Source organism: Amblyomma americanum, chromosome 8 (genome assembly GCF_052857255.1).
Source record: "Amblyomma americanum isolate KBUSLIRL-KWMA chromosome 8, ASM5285725v1, whole genome shotgun sequence".
Classification (NCBI taxonomy): domain Eukaryota; kingdom Metazoa; phylum Arthropoda; class Arachnida; order Ixodida; family Ixodidae; genus Amblyomma; species Amblyomma americanum.
The window spans coordinates 48114061-48129876 of NC_135504.1; the positions used below are offsets into that span (position 1 = coordinate 48114061).

General features: G+C 42.1%; 1 protein-coding gene across 1 annotated transcript; it reads left to right on the forward strand.

The window, feature by feature from the left end:
- The first annotated feature begins 9685 nt into the window (after positions 1-9685).
- On the forward strand, positions 9686-15204 carry LOC144100307 (juvenile hormone acid O-methyltransferase-like). The gene is made up of 3 exons (XM_077633289.1): positions 9686-10266; positions 11604-11769; positions 14714-15204. Exons 1-3 carry the CDS (start codon positions 9739-9741, stop codon positions 14881-14883), a joined length of 864 nt encoding a protein of 287 aa, XP_077489415.1. The 5' UTR covers positions 9686-9738; the 3' UTR covers positions 14884-15204.
- Positions 15205-15816: the final 612 nt, after the last annotated feature.

Below are 15816 nucleotides of genomic sequence, written 5' to 3' on the forward strand. Positions count from 1 at the left end.
ATTTCTCTTCGGCCTGTGTCTTGAGCTTAGAGATAGCAGAATGACTGACTATGCGCTGACATTCCGCCAGGCTATCTCTGAAGGGAGCAATTGGATTGTGTTTGGAAAGCTAATCGCTGACAAAAGCAGCCATTCCTTTGAAAATGGCACAGCCAGCAGCGCTTACGGTGTTTTTGTTGACTGTAGGTGAGGGAAGCTGCTAGTTGCATTATGTTCCAGTTTAAGAGGCTGAAATAGCCTCTCAATTTCAGTTATGCTCGCGCCTTTAATAATTTTCAGTCAGACGAGCACTTCAATTTGCTTCCGATAGAAAAAAAAAACGCGCAACTCCGTAATTAGAAAGCTGCGTAGGCGCAGTCAGACAGGCTTCCAGGAAAACTTCAAACCATCGCGCTTTCCTTCCATTCTCGTACAGGACCGCTGGTGGAGGCACTTCTGGTTTCCTTCCTGGTACAGGCACTTAGCCACGGCTTTGATGCCAAATGAAGAATGAACGGTACAATACCGTTCCTTCCTCGTTGCGTATCACAGAGGTGGCTAAGTGGGCACAATGAGCAATTAACTTTTCCCCGCCTGCTGCTCAGCTTATCTGATCAAAAATGCCTCAGAAATTGCTATTTTATCTCACCGTGTCTAATTAGAAAAATCCAGTGTCATGGCGCTGTTTATCCAAAGCGACGCGTCTGAAGAAAAATTCATCTTCATTTTTTCTGGCTACCTACCTAGAATAGTTTGCGATGAAAATCACTGCTTTCTGCACATGAGGAAATTTTCACGGTTAATTACTTACATCAGTTTACAATAAAACTTCTTGCGATGACCTCTTGAAGGTTAGGATAAGCGATGCAACATTTACAGTCTCCTTTAATTTTCGCGATGTGAACTGCAGTTGATAGTATGGCTGCCAGGCTTTAATTACTTAAAATACCTAAACCACCTCGGAACTAAACAGAATTTACTCTTTCTTGCTGCAGTTTCCTTTGTTCTCAATCACTGAACAATCGAGGTTGCTTCGTCCAACGTGATCGCCAGGTCTTCACTCTTGACACAACTGTGATCACGGTGTGTGTACTAGTTTTGGCTGAAGTAGAAAAACCTATGCTCCCAGAAAACTGGTGAGCCTGGGCGTATTATTTATCATCGCCTTTTTATGAAAAACGGTGGCATCTGCTAGACCTGAAAGGAAATAATTTCATTTTAAATCAGTACAGAACAAATAATGCTTTTGCTTTGATAAAGCTCGCGATGTCTGATACTGGTGTCTGCTACAGAGTCTGACATATAAACCCTTCCAGCGCTTACAACAATGATTTCTGACCGCCATTGAAAATCAATGGCCTGCACAATGGTTTCCAAATCACCATGTATATTTTGATGTTCAGCTGTTGAAACTGGAAATGAGCCTTCTTATTTTCTGGCTTTTCACATGAACTATCCCTCTTTACATGGTTTACCCGATGGTGTTCTGTGTTCGTCCTCTACGTCACTCTGTCCTGTGGTTCTCTAGATTGTCTATAGAATATGTGTGTTCTGTACAGTTTCTGCCGTCGTTTGCAATCTCTACACCTCGTCCGCGGACATTTTTCTGCGTGTAGCAATTGAGAGGTTTTATTGCCTTCCATCATCTTTCGTAAACACTAGCAGGTCTCTCAACAGCGTCGGTTACGAAGACGCTGCGGTAAAGGCGCAGAAGTAAAGACGGTAACTTGATACCAAGCGTCCAGTTTTGTTCAGTACTTCTTCAGTGTAATAATATTATCACGGTTAGTGAGCTGCGATTATTGAACGCTGTGATTATCGAAGAGCAAAATGCGTAGGTGGAGTTAAATATTTGTTTCTGCAAAATATTTTCACATAGTACGCTGAACGGTAACGAAAATAGCAGAATTTCTTTGTATTCTAAGGAAGTGTGGTTTCGGTTTCAGGCTTCAATCGTAAGTTGACATTACCTAGAGGTGCGCCTTGTTAAGGTCACCATTATTTCAAAGAATTTTTCAGTAATGAACCAAGTATAATTGTACAAAGGCGTTGTACAGAAGCTAAAAGAAAAAGAAAATTCAGCAGATATTATGGCCCTGTGGCCACCAGTTCTCTTAAAAAAAGCGTAGCCGTAATACATTTCCAGTCGCAGTCACTTGAACTGTATTCCAAATCTATTGTATTTTATCTTGAAATTTCTATACATATTTTGTTCGACAATTTTTCAGAAGCTATCACTCATAATAATGTTACCGGCGAAGTGGCCATTTCTAGACTGAACTAGAGTCGCGCCAATCAGTTAGATACTATGTAGAGTAATATTATATGCGCGAACCGCAGTGCGGATGAGATGAACAGAGAAGAACAGGGAAACTGTTTTATTATAACTGTGAGAAATGTGTAAATGTGAGCCAAGAACTGTGCCTGAGAGTGAAGAGAAACCACTAAATGTAGCATTAACAATGTCGCAACGTACGCGTAGGGGCGGAGCTCAAGTTCGCCCTCATTTTTTTTTTTTGCTTAGAGAGCACATTTTGAGAGCATTACGCAACACATGGTTTACCGAGGTGCACTAAATATAAACATGCATTCATTTGCGCCGCAGCGTCAACAGAAATGAAGGAAACCAAATGAATATTTGCATGGAAGAATATTTACTTCACAAATATTTGTGCTGTCATCAGAGAGGTCAAAGCGACAACGAAAAGTAAATATGAGATTTGTTAAAAAATGCAGAGAGTCATGATCACATTCTGGAAAAGCCTTAGCTGATGACATGAATGTACCGATTCTAGGTCGACAGATTATTCATTTCACGTAGGGTGCGTATAGTGCTGGCGCTGCTTGTTGTGGGACGCTTCGGGAACGCGAGGATAGACGTGGTAACACAAATCGATAGATTCTTGTTATGCTTCGACGCAATATTCATTTTACGAATGACACATCTACTTCTGGCTTGCACATTTTTCGAGCGTCCTTGGCGCTTATTGGCTTGAGGAGGCGCGACGAAGCTGAGAATATTTCCGCTCAAATCGCCTGGCCACCCTCTTAATGTCCTGCAGCCTAGGCGACCCTCTCAATGCCCTCCAACCTGAACACATCTTTCGTTGTGTCCAGCCTGACTACGCCCCCGGCAGGGCCAAGGCCTCCCTCATGTCTCTCCAGTTAACCCTTTCCTTTGCCAACTGCGGCCATTGTATGGCTTAGGACTTCTTAATCTCGTCCGCCCACATACCTTTCTGCCGCCCCCTGCTACACTTGCCTTCTCTTGGAATCCACTCCGTTACCCATGAGGACCAGCAGTTATCTTGCCTTCGCAATACATGCCCTGCCGAAGCCCATTTCTTCCTTTTGATTTCTACTAGCATGCCATACCCTGTGTCTGATCGCTGATCCGCTGCACCCTTTTCCTGCCTGTTAACGTTATAGCGGTCATTTTTCTTTCCAGCACTCGATATACTGTACTTGGGTTGAACCCTTTTCGTTAGCTGCCGCGTTTTTGCCGCTTTTGTAAGTACCTGTATCTGATGATGTTGATTGTTAATTTTTGCGACGCAACGGCTTCTGGGGCCGAAAAACGCCATTACACAATACATTTTTTCGGCTTTTCAAGGTGGGGTTAAAGACCTATTGCCCAAGGATTCCACCCTAAAGAAGCCGAGCACCAGGCAGCGGAACGCTTGTACCCATTGTATCACCGGTGGGTACCTTGCTACACTCTGGATTAAACCCCGCACCTCCTCTGCGAGGCGGAAGCTCAAACCACCAGGCCACCACATATATATACATATATTACGTGGCGGCCAGCCGAAGTATGGGGAGCTGATTTAATGGCCGTGGGCCTAGCGCGAGCGCTCCGTCACGCCACTGCCAGCTTCGCCTTCTTCGAGAGAATATATATATATATATATATATATATATATATATATATATATATATATATATATATATATATATATATATATATATATATATATATATACTTTACAATGCTTCAAATTAAACCAACAACATAGAGAAATCACCCCACTTTCCCTTGTAACTCATCAAATTCAGCGTGCGTGCGTGGCCCAGACGGTAGCGTGCCTGGCTGGTCACCAAAGGGGCCCTAACATTAACAGAATTTCTTTACGTATAATAAATTTCTGTAAAGTTGAGTTGCTGGGACATGCCCCTAAATTTTTTCTTTCATTTTACACGTCCTATTTTCAATTACTTTTATTCCAGATGTACACTCTTGACGTCACGCGTGACGTAGGTTACTCGACACGACCACGCCGAAGGGATGACGCCAGCTGGATTTCTCGGCACAACGACGCCGCTGTGACGCCGCTAGGTTTTCCGCTGAACGGGAGCCTTAACGCTTTCGCGTTAGCATTTTGCATGTCATTACGCAATACGCTGTGAAACAAAATCATAAATAGAATTTTCTCGCACCAAACGTCGCTTGTTCTTAAAGGTGCACTAAAGACTCATCTGAAATCGTTTTTCACTGCAAGAACTCGGTCTACACGTTCCAAGCATTCTTAGAAACTTATAATTATTTTCCTGTGCAGCAGATTCTACTAATATATATCAGATAAAACGTCACGGCTCCCGCCTTTTTTTTGTGAACTCAACGCTGAAGGTAGGAGGAGTCAACCAACGCGTGGAGTCCCGCGGCGGCTTGCCGCTCTGCCATCGACGGAGTGAAACGTAAATCAAAGAGTCCACGCGTATTTTTATTTCGATGGGCCTTATGTGCGGCTATATTGTGTGTGACCAAAAGTATTTATTCAAAGAAACCTAAAAAAATAAAAGCAAAGCGGCCGCGGGACTGGCTGACGGGCACTCTACGCGTTGGTAGACTCCTCCTACCTTCAGCGTTGTGTTGAAAAAATGCGAGAGCCGGGACGTTTAATTCGGTTTAAATCAGTGAATTCGGCCACACAGGACAATAATTCGAAGTTTCTGAGAATGTTCGGAACGTGTAGATTGAGTTGCCGTGGTAAAAAGACGAGTTCAGATTCCTGTTTAGGGCATATTTAGGTCAAGAAAAACGCTGTTATAACTTCACTGTAGGTCATTTATTTTATTTCCTTTGGAAACGCACAGGCCGGGAACATCACAGCAACAGCTACGAAAATGCTGAAAAATAAAATGAAACTGAAACCCTCCTCTATCTCATGATATCTTGAGCGGCCCTAATTTATTTTATCCATGTGGTGCTGGAAGAGCAGCCACGGGGAGCTTTGAAAAAAGTGGCATTCCGAGCCCAGCGTGGCGCTGCTTTATACTACGAGTCATTGGTATCGTTGAAGTTCATTATTTACTCAAGAACCGTACACGTGGTTATTTTTTTGCCCTAAAGGAGACATTATGATGCGTAAAAACTTTTGAAAACACGCCGAACAAAAGATATATTCAAATTACAAAACAACATAGATTTAATACTAAAATATAAGTGACTAAGAAGGCAGATGCTTTTTGCTTAGTCTTTCTTCTGAGAGAAATGGTGGTAGCAGGGATTATCTCAACATTAACGCGGCAAAAGAGGAAATCACTGTTGTTCTTTTACGCTCCGCAAAGGGTGTTCTACACTTATACTTGGTTCATTATTGAAAGATTCCCTTATACAATGGTAGTTTGAATGAGTCGCACCTCTGTGCCAAGCCAATTACAATAGGCGCCTGAAACCAAAACCACACTTCCTTCGAACGCAATGAATTTCTGCTCCCTTTTTTTCGTTGCAGCGTAGAACGTGCGAATATTTTGCAGAAATAAGTGCTTAGCTGCACAAAAACAGTCTGTTGCTGAAAAATCTCAGCGTTAGATAATCGCAGTTCGAAAATCGTGGAAATAATATTATAACGAAGAAGCACTGAAGAAAAATTGAGGCTCGTATGAAGGGAGCCTTTTCACTTCTAAGCCACTACCTCGGCGTCTTCTTAACTAATTTTGGTCAGACACCAACCACTGTTTCCAAAGGCTTAAGAAAGTAACAAAACATGTAAAATGCTTAATGCTTGAAAATGACCGCAGAATAATCGCAGAGGTCGCAAAGAATGAGAAAAATGGTCAAGAACGCACAGATTCCAGACCCCATGTAAAGAACCACAGGAGAGAAAAAAACTGGTCACAGTTACGTAGAGCACGAACAAAGGACACAAACGAGTAAACCTGATTTGAGGGTTAGTTAAAGTGAAAAGTCACAAATTCTGAAGGATCGTTTCCAGTTTCCTCGACCTCGCCAACGTGCTGCTGCATGGCGCTATGCAGGAAATATTACCACGGTAGTTTTGAAACATTTCTGCGCGTGATTATAGTTCTATCGCCGTCAGAAACAGTTGGTGTTGCGCAGGAAGAGTTTTTAAATCAGACACTCCAGCACGTAGGAAGATGAGGCCAACTGTGTCAACACCTTCGCGCGCTTTACGACTCCACTCTTTAGTTCAAGGGCACAAAGAACCGCCACGGGAACAGGGCGCAGGATGAAAAATGGAGAGGACGAGCCTGTGGCTTTTGAGGTTCTTATTATCCTTGAACATGTCAGACTAACAGGCCCACTACTAAACCTTGCCGCTCTTTAGTCTCTCGTCTATTAGTAATAAAAGTACCTATGTTTTTGCACATGCCACTGCAGTTTAAAAAAACTCTAAGGTAAACAGTGAGCCAATGATCTCCTGTATCCTGTCAGTGTTACAATATATGTTTCAGTCAAAACCTATATCCATCGTGCAGGTAATAAGTCATGTGAAGATGTGATCACAACGGTGTCCGCAGTCTTGAAACGACGGTCGACTGGTATAAAGCAATAACAATTGTTCGCTGAGTAGAGAAGAAAGGAAAGTGCTCCAAGAAGGACAAACGAAATGCAATTTTGTTTCAAGAGAGTCAACATTTAAATGTTTAATTAATAAGGAGCTTCGTAGTCATGCTACTTACCGCTGTTTACTTCATAAAAAAAAACGAATTCTAAAAGTTGCATCTTTTATATTAACCCTCTTGAAATCCATGAAATAAACTTTACTGCAGCGGTAGCGAGACATGATTAACCGTGACAATTTCCTATTGCGCGCGTACCAAAAATTTGACATCAAATGATGCGACATTACTTCGACTGACGTCGAAGCGGTCTGACGCAAAGAAAGATAACGATGAATTTTTGTCGCTCAAGGGTGCTTTTGCTAAACAGCGCCATGACAAAAGGTATTTGCTTTGCTTAAGATGAAGTCATATCCTCATTTCCGAAGAATTATCTTCACATCAGCCGAGCACCAGGCGACGGGAAAATTTTTGCCCACTGTATCGCTGATGGGTGCCCGGTGAAAGTGAGGATAGAACTCCGGACATTTCCGCGCCTGAGGTGGGTGCTAAATTCACTAGGCTACTGCTGTGTCTCCAAACAAAAAAAGAAAAGTCCTATACCTAGATGGGAATGAACCGTGATTTTTGCAATTTATCTGGAGGCCTTGGGTATAAGCCGCGGCTCACTCCCGCTGCTCAGGTTTTCATTTATGGAATGACGCTTTTATTGCCTTCATCACCGAATTTAACCACTTTTCTCACTCAAAATTATTGAGTTCGGCTGCACCATTGAACCTGTGGAGCTTTTCCTTGCTCTTCAACTGTAATATGATCTACTCAGGCGTCGCCTTCGCCTACAACAGAGACCGTAAGATCTGGTGAGTGTAACATTGCCGCAAGAATTCTTATCAGCGGATGGCTTCCCAAACACAATTTAATTGTCTCATTTTAGATATAGCCTCGATGAGGCTTATTACGTAGTCATTCTGCAACCTGTAAGCTAATCGCGCAGGCAAGAGAGAACTTTGTTGTGATGAAGTTCTTGCGAAAGCGGTGGTTTTTGTTCGCAGGTGTTCCTGAAGACGTCTCTGCACATCTTCCTCTGAAAACTGCTTGGAATTTGGCGTGAAAAGGGGCGGAACGTAAGTGTACGCTCCTTGTTTTGTTTCTCTTCTTCAATTTTCTATGAAAGTTAATTTGGTTTAGAGCGAGCTATTTAATTTTCATTTGATTGATGAGCTTTAATTTTGATTTAATTGATTTATGCGCGTTGTGCCTCAGATGATGTGGGTACGAAAATTTTTGTTTTTATTTTTACCCTGCCCAATATACTCTGTATGTGGGGATTGGAAGACTCTGACAGAAAGTGAACCATTCTGCACAAAGGCATAGGCAGAATACAAGTAGACATTTAAGCTTGTGTGCGTATAGCAGTCCATTTTTTACAGTTTAGAAAGACATGGCCGTTATGGACGACACACACACGCGCACGTGGCGCTGATGACGCATATACAAAGCAGGACTCAGTGCCTTTCATATTCATCATTGCCGCAGCTTATATGGCTGACATTCTAGCCGTGCAGGTTAGGAGCAGGACCCACTCCCGGCAGAATGAATGAGCAGCTTGCTTCCTATCTCCCGTGCTCGGAATTGGTGACAGAAGCTGCCGCTCTGTGCATGCCGCATCGCAAACAATGAAGTAATAAATGATCATTTTATAGCTTTTACAGCAGGTATGCGAATTAGTTAATTTATAGTCGCGATATTGTTTTACTTCAGACACTTGACTCTTAATATTTATGTAGCGCAAAAGATTAAAAGATTAGTACAAAAAAACCACACTGACATATGGTCCCTCAGCGACTGATGTTTCCAGAGACACATTAAGAGTTTAAGCAGAACGAAAATGCAGAGCACCAATAAAAGTAGGCAAAGGCAAAAGCTGACCACAGAAACAAAGCACTATTCGTCTCCATACGGAAGCCGGAAAAAGGGGCAAAATCTAAAGATGTATACACACAGTACCACTAACATCACTAACGGCGCTAACTGTAGCGTTTCATAAAGACGACTGACGTCCTCCAAGATCATTATCTTTGCCATGCCCAAAGGCATGTAATTTCAATCAGGCCCTCACTGCATATTCTTGCATATTTGCCGGAAATCAGCTAAAGATGGCAACCACTGAAAACAACTTACTCGCACATGCAGATATTTAAACACCACCTTCTTAAAGAAATAGTAATTTTTTCGCAGAGAGCTGTAATCAAGCACAGCTCGTGGTAAGACTCTTACGATTGAGTGCTATGCTGTGGCAGTGCCCTGCACTTCTATCATTCTTAGCTAGTAGCTGCTAGTCACCCCTATTTTCGTTTTTCGCTACTAGCCTCTTCGGAACGGCCGAAGCCCATGTATCCTGATCGCGTGTGGCGTTAGTGCACCTTCTGCACTGGACTTCGTTTCGACGGTGAAAATGCAAAAGGTATTGCGCCAGTGCAGGCGAAAGTTACACTTGTGAGTGAAAAGCAAGTGTCCTGAGCGAAATTTTTTTTTAAGTCTATAGAAATACTTATCCTTTTCTGCAACATCAAGAATCCCATCCAGAGGTAAGTATGTGAGCATGTACCACATATCTAGGTCTAATACACCCAAAACCAAGATCCGCTATCTAGCGAGCTCCGTAAATTGTTCGCCATCCTACCAAGGTAAGCAGACACAATATCTCGCATATCTTTATGGCCCCCACAATGCTCGACTGCCCGATTAGGTTTATAGGCGCTTTTACAAGAATACGGCAAGTCTACTTGTGTCCTTTTTCAGTGTTTGTTGCAACTATCGCCATCACTGAGGCACTCACCTAGTCAGATTTCTTTATAAGGTCAAGAATGGTCGTTTCCTTCACATTTTCCTCAGAGCTCTTTAAGCTAAACCCAGAACCTATACTCCTATACTACAGTGATTTCGTGCCCTACCATGTGCTGCCGCGCGGATAACTGCAACATCTTGGATCCCAAGAAGTACAATTATTTAAAATCATATACAGGAAATGAAGATGCATCCGCCCTAGAGAAGATTGTGTTCCTTGAAACTCCAGGTGAAGATCATATGCATTTGGACATAGGATGCGGCCCTGGTACGTTCACAAAAAACTATCTGGTCCCGCGCTCCCGCCCTTGTAAGAAGATCGTAGCGGTCGACAGATCCCCTACCATGGTGGAATTCGCGCGAAAAAACTCAGCGCACGAGAACATAGTGTTTGACGTATTCGACTTCTGCAGAGAAGACGCTGGAAACCTTGTCGCCAGATATGGGCGCTTCAATAGGATTTATTCATTTCTCACCTTTCATTACGTGAAAGATGAAAGCAAGGCCTTCAAAGAGCTGGCCCGTTTGCTGACACCAAATTCCGGCGAGTGCCTAATTACAGCGGCCGTTTCGACTGCGCCATTTGATGCTTGGCTCGAGCTGCATTTGATGAAACGCTGGGCAGATTTGATTCCGGTGAGTACATAAACATTTTACTTTAACCGAGTTGAATGACTTTGTAAACGTTGTTAAAGTTAAATGCGTGGTCCTATCCAATAGTTATGGCTAAAGTTACCTCTTTTTGTCCATGCTTTAGGAATGAGAACAGAACCGTAAGGGTTAAAAGATCAGTGCTCAGTGGTGTGCACTTTCTTGACGGGTGATTTGAGCTTGGCACACCCTAATGCGGACTTGTGGCTGACAAGTAAATGCCGACTACTCAATTGTCTAAAGTGAGTTGGTGAAGCCAAGAAACAGAAAACCGCAAAAATGGTCTTTATGAATGTACTACAGCTTTTTCTGATATAATCTCGCACGGCATGGCTTGCTTTTTTTTGTGTGTTGAAGAACAGAGTTTTCAACCATGGCGGCGTCATTTCTATTCCGAAGCAGCCAGGAATTTGGCGACCCTAAAGAAAGCGCTGTTTAGTGACACTATTTGGTATTGGTTACGAAAGTTTGTCTCATAACCAATTGAGTACTTTTATCATGTAAAAGTGTCATATTTTGAGGAAAAGCAGCATTTTATATGTACATTACTTTAGGAGATGTAAAACAGGTTTCAAAAGGTTTTATGTTCTGAAACGCAAACCCCCACACTGCCGATCTTTGAACCATTTTATAGGCTCCCAATACCCAGAGGCTGAGCATACCACAACACGCCATGATGGGTATACTAAAAATGTATGATCGATACAACACGTAACGCTGTGAATATAATTATGAGCGCAGTTACTCTAAGCCACTGTTGCCGAATTTTGGGAAGTAATTGTTGTAAAATGACCTCGTGACGCTGTATCGTTCCCTTGTTACGGCACACCAGAAGAGGCATTCTCGATTCTTTGAAATGAAAGCAATAAACACAGAGCGGGAACGGTGAGCACGAAAGCACCAATAAGTCCTAATAATACAACGCAAGATCAGGTAACTTTTCTTGCGACCCAGTGCTGTAGTTGGTTGCGCACTGGACATCGTAATTAACATCGCGCGCTAAATGCGTGCTCAACAAAGCTTTAGAAAGCGCAAGGTTTGAATCATCATTGTTATATGAATTACATTCAAAGTTCAGCTTTCTACAAAAAAACGCATCGTAAATAAGGCCGCTGATCTTGCCCAAGGCTAAAACTGTATGGCATATAATTGCCACGGGTAGTTCGTTCACTGGAGCACAGCTTGTTGAAAATGTATCCGCTCATTTAGGAAGCGATTAGTTGCTACAGGGCGATGGCGCAATTTTTGCTTCCTGAAGACATAACAGATATCCCCACTAGACAGCGACTAGGCGTTCTGAATTCCTGCCTGATTCTTTACAGGACCCAAGGTCACAATTTTCAAAGCAGTTTAGTTTTCACTTCCGGAAAAGCAAGACACAAGCCGAGTCTGATATCAGACTGATGGCATCTGAAGCGGGACTGAAATGTATTGCATTACATGTGTACGACACGGAATGGCGCTTCCCAAATGTCGACATATGCGCAGGTAAGATTCACTTAACTGCCATCACATACTTATAATATGCGTCATTTGTATTCATAGCGATGTTTAGCAGATATGTTCCAACTGGGCGTGTCGGGAAGCCGTCCACCTATGTTTTGACTGAGACAGTTTTTTCGTTTAACTATATAGTATGGGGCTTTATTGCTAAAACAATAAGACCCCACACTAAAAATTCTCTATTGAGATTCTCGAGAAAAGGGATAGGCACTGTTTTTGGGCAAACGAAATGGTCTCTGCTCTCAATATTATGCGGAGTTTAGATTTTTTTCACCTAGTTTCGTGCTCCTAAGTTTCATATAAATGCCAAATTCGATCTTTTCTCATCAAAAGGACGCAACAGTGCCACATGTGCAGCCGCTGCAGTTGATATAGCCCACTCTCGATGTCATCAAGCCAATCAAATCGCAACAAGGGCACCACTGCTAATATATATTTGCTTTTCTTATTATGGTGGCTTTTACGTTCTTGGTCGTGTTTTGTAACAACTCGTTTAATAATGTGCTTTTATTTTATTGTAGCGTTTTACATGCCTTGGCCGTATTTTGTACCGAATCATTTCCCGTTTGATTTGTTTCATTTTTTAATCACTTGAAGCTGGCGCCTTCTACTGCAGGGTTAACATTGGTATCACATGTGGTAGTGACCAATGGGAGATTAACAACAAGCAGCAGAATAAATAGATACATTCGTTATTACCAAATGCCCTCCTTGATGCTGCCGGAAGAGTCACCAAAACCTAAATCTGTAGCATTAATGGCACCAATCGTGTATATATTTTTTTATTTACCTTAAACGCCCATGTCGGAATACATGAAGGAAGGGAGCATCACGCAAGAAATACAATGAACAATATACAATCTTAATATAACCACACTTGAAGAGCATGCAGGAATACATCATAAAAAAAATTGGCAGTGGTTTAGCTCTGGTTAAACCTGGAGTGACGCGATAGCGACAGCTGGCCGTGTGGAAATTGGTCACGTGACCAACCACGTGACAAAGCACGTGATCAGCCACGGCTCTGCGCACTACGTGGCCAACAACGTGACAGCGTGGCGGCGCAGCCACATGGTGGCGCGCAGCCAAAGGGTAGCGGCGCCGCTATCGCTACAAAAGTTTAAGGATTCGACAATAAGAAATACAATATGCCTGATTTAAAACATGCGAGAATGGAATAAAACTTACTTAAACACTTTTGAAGAAAAATACATTATGCCGTATTTAAAACATGCGAGAATAGAATAAAACTTACTGAAGCCATTTTGAAAAAAAAAACACAAAAAGGCCAAGAATCGAGAACAAACCAGCCAGAAGATAAGTCTAGCACGCCTTATGTGTCAGAGTGTATTTTAGTACCGAAAACAATATATCGCAATCAATAGTGTTAAGTTCATAAATGCGGACGGCATTCCGTTATCTCACCAACAGGTTAAAAAAACGTCTGCGTCTGTTCGCGCAAATGGAGGTTTGATTTTTTCATTGTTGTCAGGTTAACGAAATGTCCAAATAGCAGGCCTAATAAGCCGTGCGGAGTAGGATGTGAGGCTAAAATATAATTTATGGAAAAAGGCAACGCGCGATACCTTACGTCTGCTTTCCAACGTAGGGAGGTTAATGTTTTTATGTATTACAGTGACGCTTGAGAAACGTGTGTAATGACATGCGGTGACTCGAGTGGCCTTCTTTTGCAGTGTCTTGATTTTGTTAATAAGGTTCTCTTAATGAGGACAGCAAATGAATGACGCATATTCTTACTTCGGCCTGACCAATGTGGCATAAGGAACTAGTTGTGTATCTTCGTTAGCTTTAAAAAGTATTGAACGAATATAACTTCAATTTTTATACTTGTTATCAGAACGTGATTGATATTTGTGCTCCACGCCAGATTTGGGGTTAACTGCATTCCTATTTCAAACATTAACAGTCTCTCAGTATTGCTGATGGCGCAGGCCTTTGACGAAACGTGAAAGTGGGTACTGAAACACATTACCTTAGTCTTTTTTTGGTGTTGATGGTCATTTGCAATTCAGAGTACTACCTACCTCATTCAGACAAGTCTTTGTGTAACGTAACACAGTAAGTGAGATTAGAGATTGTATGATAATTGCACAATCAGCAGTGAGTAATGTGATTGATGATGTGATGTTGGATGCAATATCGTTTATGCATATTAAAAATACTGTCAGTCTAAGCACAGATCCTTGGGGGACACCAGGCTCTGCAAACTGAGGAGAGAATTTAACGTCGTTTGTAATGACTGAATAAAATCAGTTTTGGGGTACTCTTCTACCTATTTAAAAACGTTATTATTTATGTTAATGCTGTTTACTTTATATGTCAGGAGGTTATGGGACACACGATCAAACGTTTCTTTTTAATCTATAAAATTGTCATTAGTTGTGCCTTATCTGTTATAAATTGGCGTGAAGGTCTCAAGCCAGTGCGAACAGCTGCGATTCACAACAACGGCAGCCCTGAATCTATGCTGGTTTGGAAAAAGGATATGATTCTGAGTGATATATTTCATTCTGTGTGATATCACACGTTCTAATAATTGACAAACAACTCACCTCAAAGATACTGACTGATAATGTCCATAAAAGTATCTACAATTCTAAAGATGTAAGAGCTACGCCGCAAAAAACATAAAAATAAAAAGAACGACCGAACTCGGCGTGATATGTAATGAGGTCTAGAACTTTCACTGTTGATTTTGAATGACTTTTCACGCAATAAGTCATTTTTTACCTGTCAGCTCCAACTTGTGACGGCACGGACTTGGCTTAAGTTTATTGTAACATGTCAAAGCGAACGGGAATTGGAATAGAAGCATGCTCTTAATTTACTGTCCCGACAGTCATGTTGTTTTTTTTTTTGCAAGGCAGCGTCGAGTGAACGTAATTTATTTTTTGCTACTTTCTTCCAGATTCCATGGTTGAAGCGCTGGACTTCAACAAATACATCTCACTGGCGGATATCGAAGATTTCAAGGCAGACATGGCTCGTGCCTTGAACGGTGCCAGAGTGGAGAAAGACAGCGAATATTTCATGAAAAGTATAATATATTGCCTTCACGCTCAGTCTGCCAGTCTTTAAATGAGGTATAGAAGAGCAGAATCTGAAAAGCATTACATATGACGAAATAGGCCTACTTCTTCCGTACAATAATGCTGATGGACAGGATGGTATATTGTTCACGGTTAACAGCAGCGCAAGAAGAGCAGACGTGAAACAAGTGAAAACAAACGGGATAATGTCTGTTAAGTCTGATTCGTTTTGCAGCTGCTTCGTTCTCGCCAGAGCCTCATTTAGTGTGGCGCCCGAGAATAGTGTTTTCTTAGCTGCGTTAGGCACTGAAGCAATTTTCGTTCCAAATAAAAGCTAAGCATGCTCTAAGCCGCCTAAAAAGTTGTCATTTTTCAGTTTGAGAGATGCACCAGCGGTGTTGGTATATCATCCTTCAATATATGCTATACATCTGCTGTGTTACGCCACGTTGACTGGCTGAATCAGGGGACAATGATGGGGGGGGGGGCGCTTTTGGCCGTGAAAAAGGACAATATGGATTTTCATAAACGTCCTAAGTTACTCCCGCTCCTGTCGTTACCGATCAAGACTTTTTTCTTATATGCGAAAGCACATTCTTAATTGGCTTTGTGTACTCGGTGCGACATACTTTCGTGTCCAACTTGTCAACGACTACCGAAAACTACAATGTCAGAAGAATGCACTGAATGCTGTCAACGCAATGCCATCGTTGGATGCAAATTTTTAAGCGATGATTATTATCTGTTAAGTTTCGCAGACAGCCGACAATTCAAAAAGCAATAGTGTAGTCGATTATTATTCCGAAGTCGCCTTAGTGTTCTTTCGTGTTTCACTCCTTTCACCCATCTGTTTCTCGTTGTTGAAAGCAAGAGAAATAACATTTGCTGACAATTGCTCCTTTGCATGACATTACCGCGATTTCCTCTGCCTTATCCCAATTGTAGCATAACGGTTCAACAAGCGCATGTGAAGTCAAGAGCC

Bases quoted from the DNA above. Each gene is read 5' to 3' on its own strand.
- LOC144100307 (XM_077633289.1), top strand. From the start codon at position 9,739: ATGTGCTGCCGCGCGGATAACTGCAACATCTTGGATCCCAAGAAGTAC. The intron at 10,267-11,603 runs GTGAGTACATAA...GATTCTTTACAG, and splicing joins GCTGGGCAGATTTGATTCCG to GACCCAAGGTCACAATTTTC. The intron at 11,770-14,713 runs GTAAGATTCACT...ACTTTCTTCCAG, and splicing joins AAATGTCGACATATGCGCAG to ATTCCATGGTTGAAGCGCTG.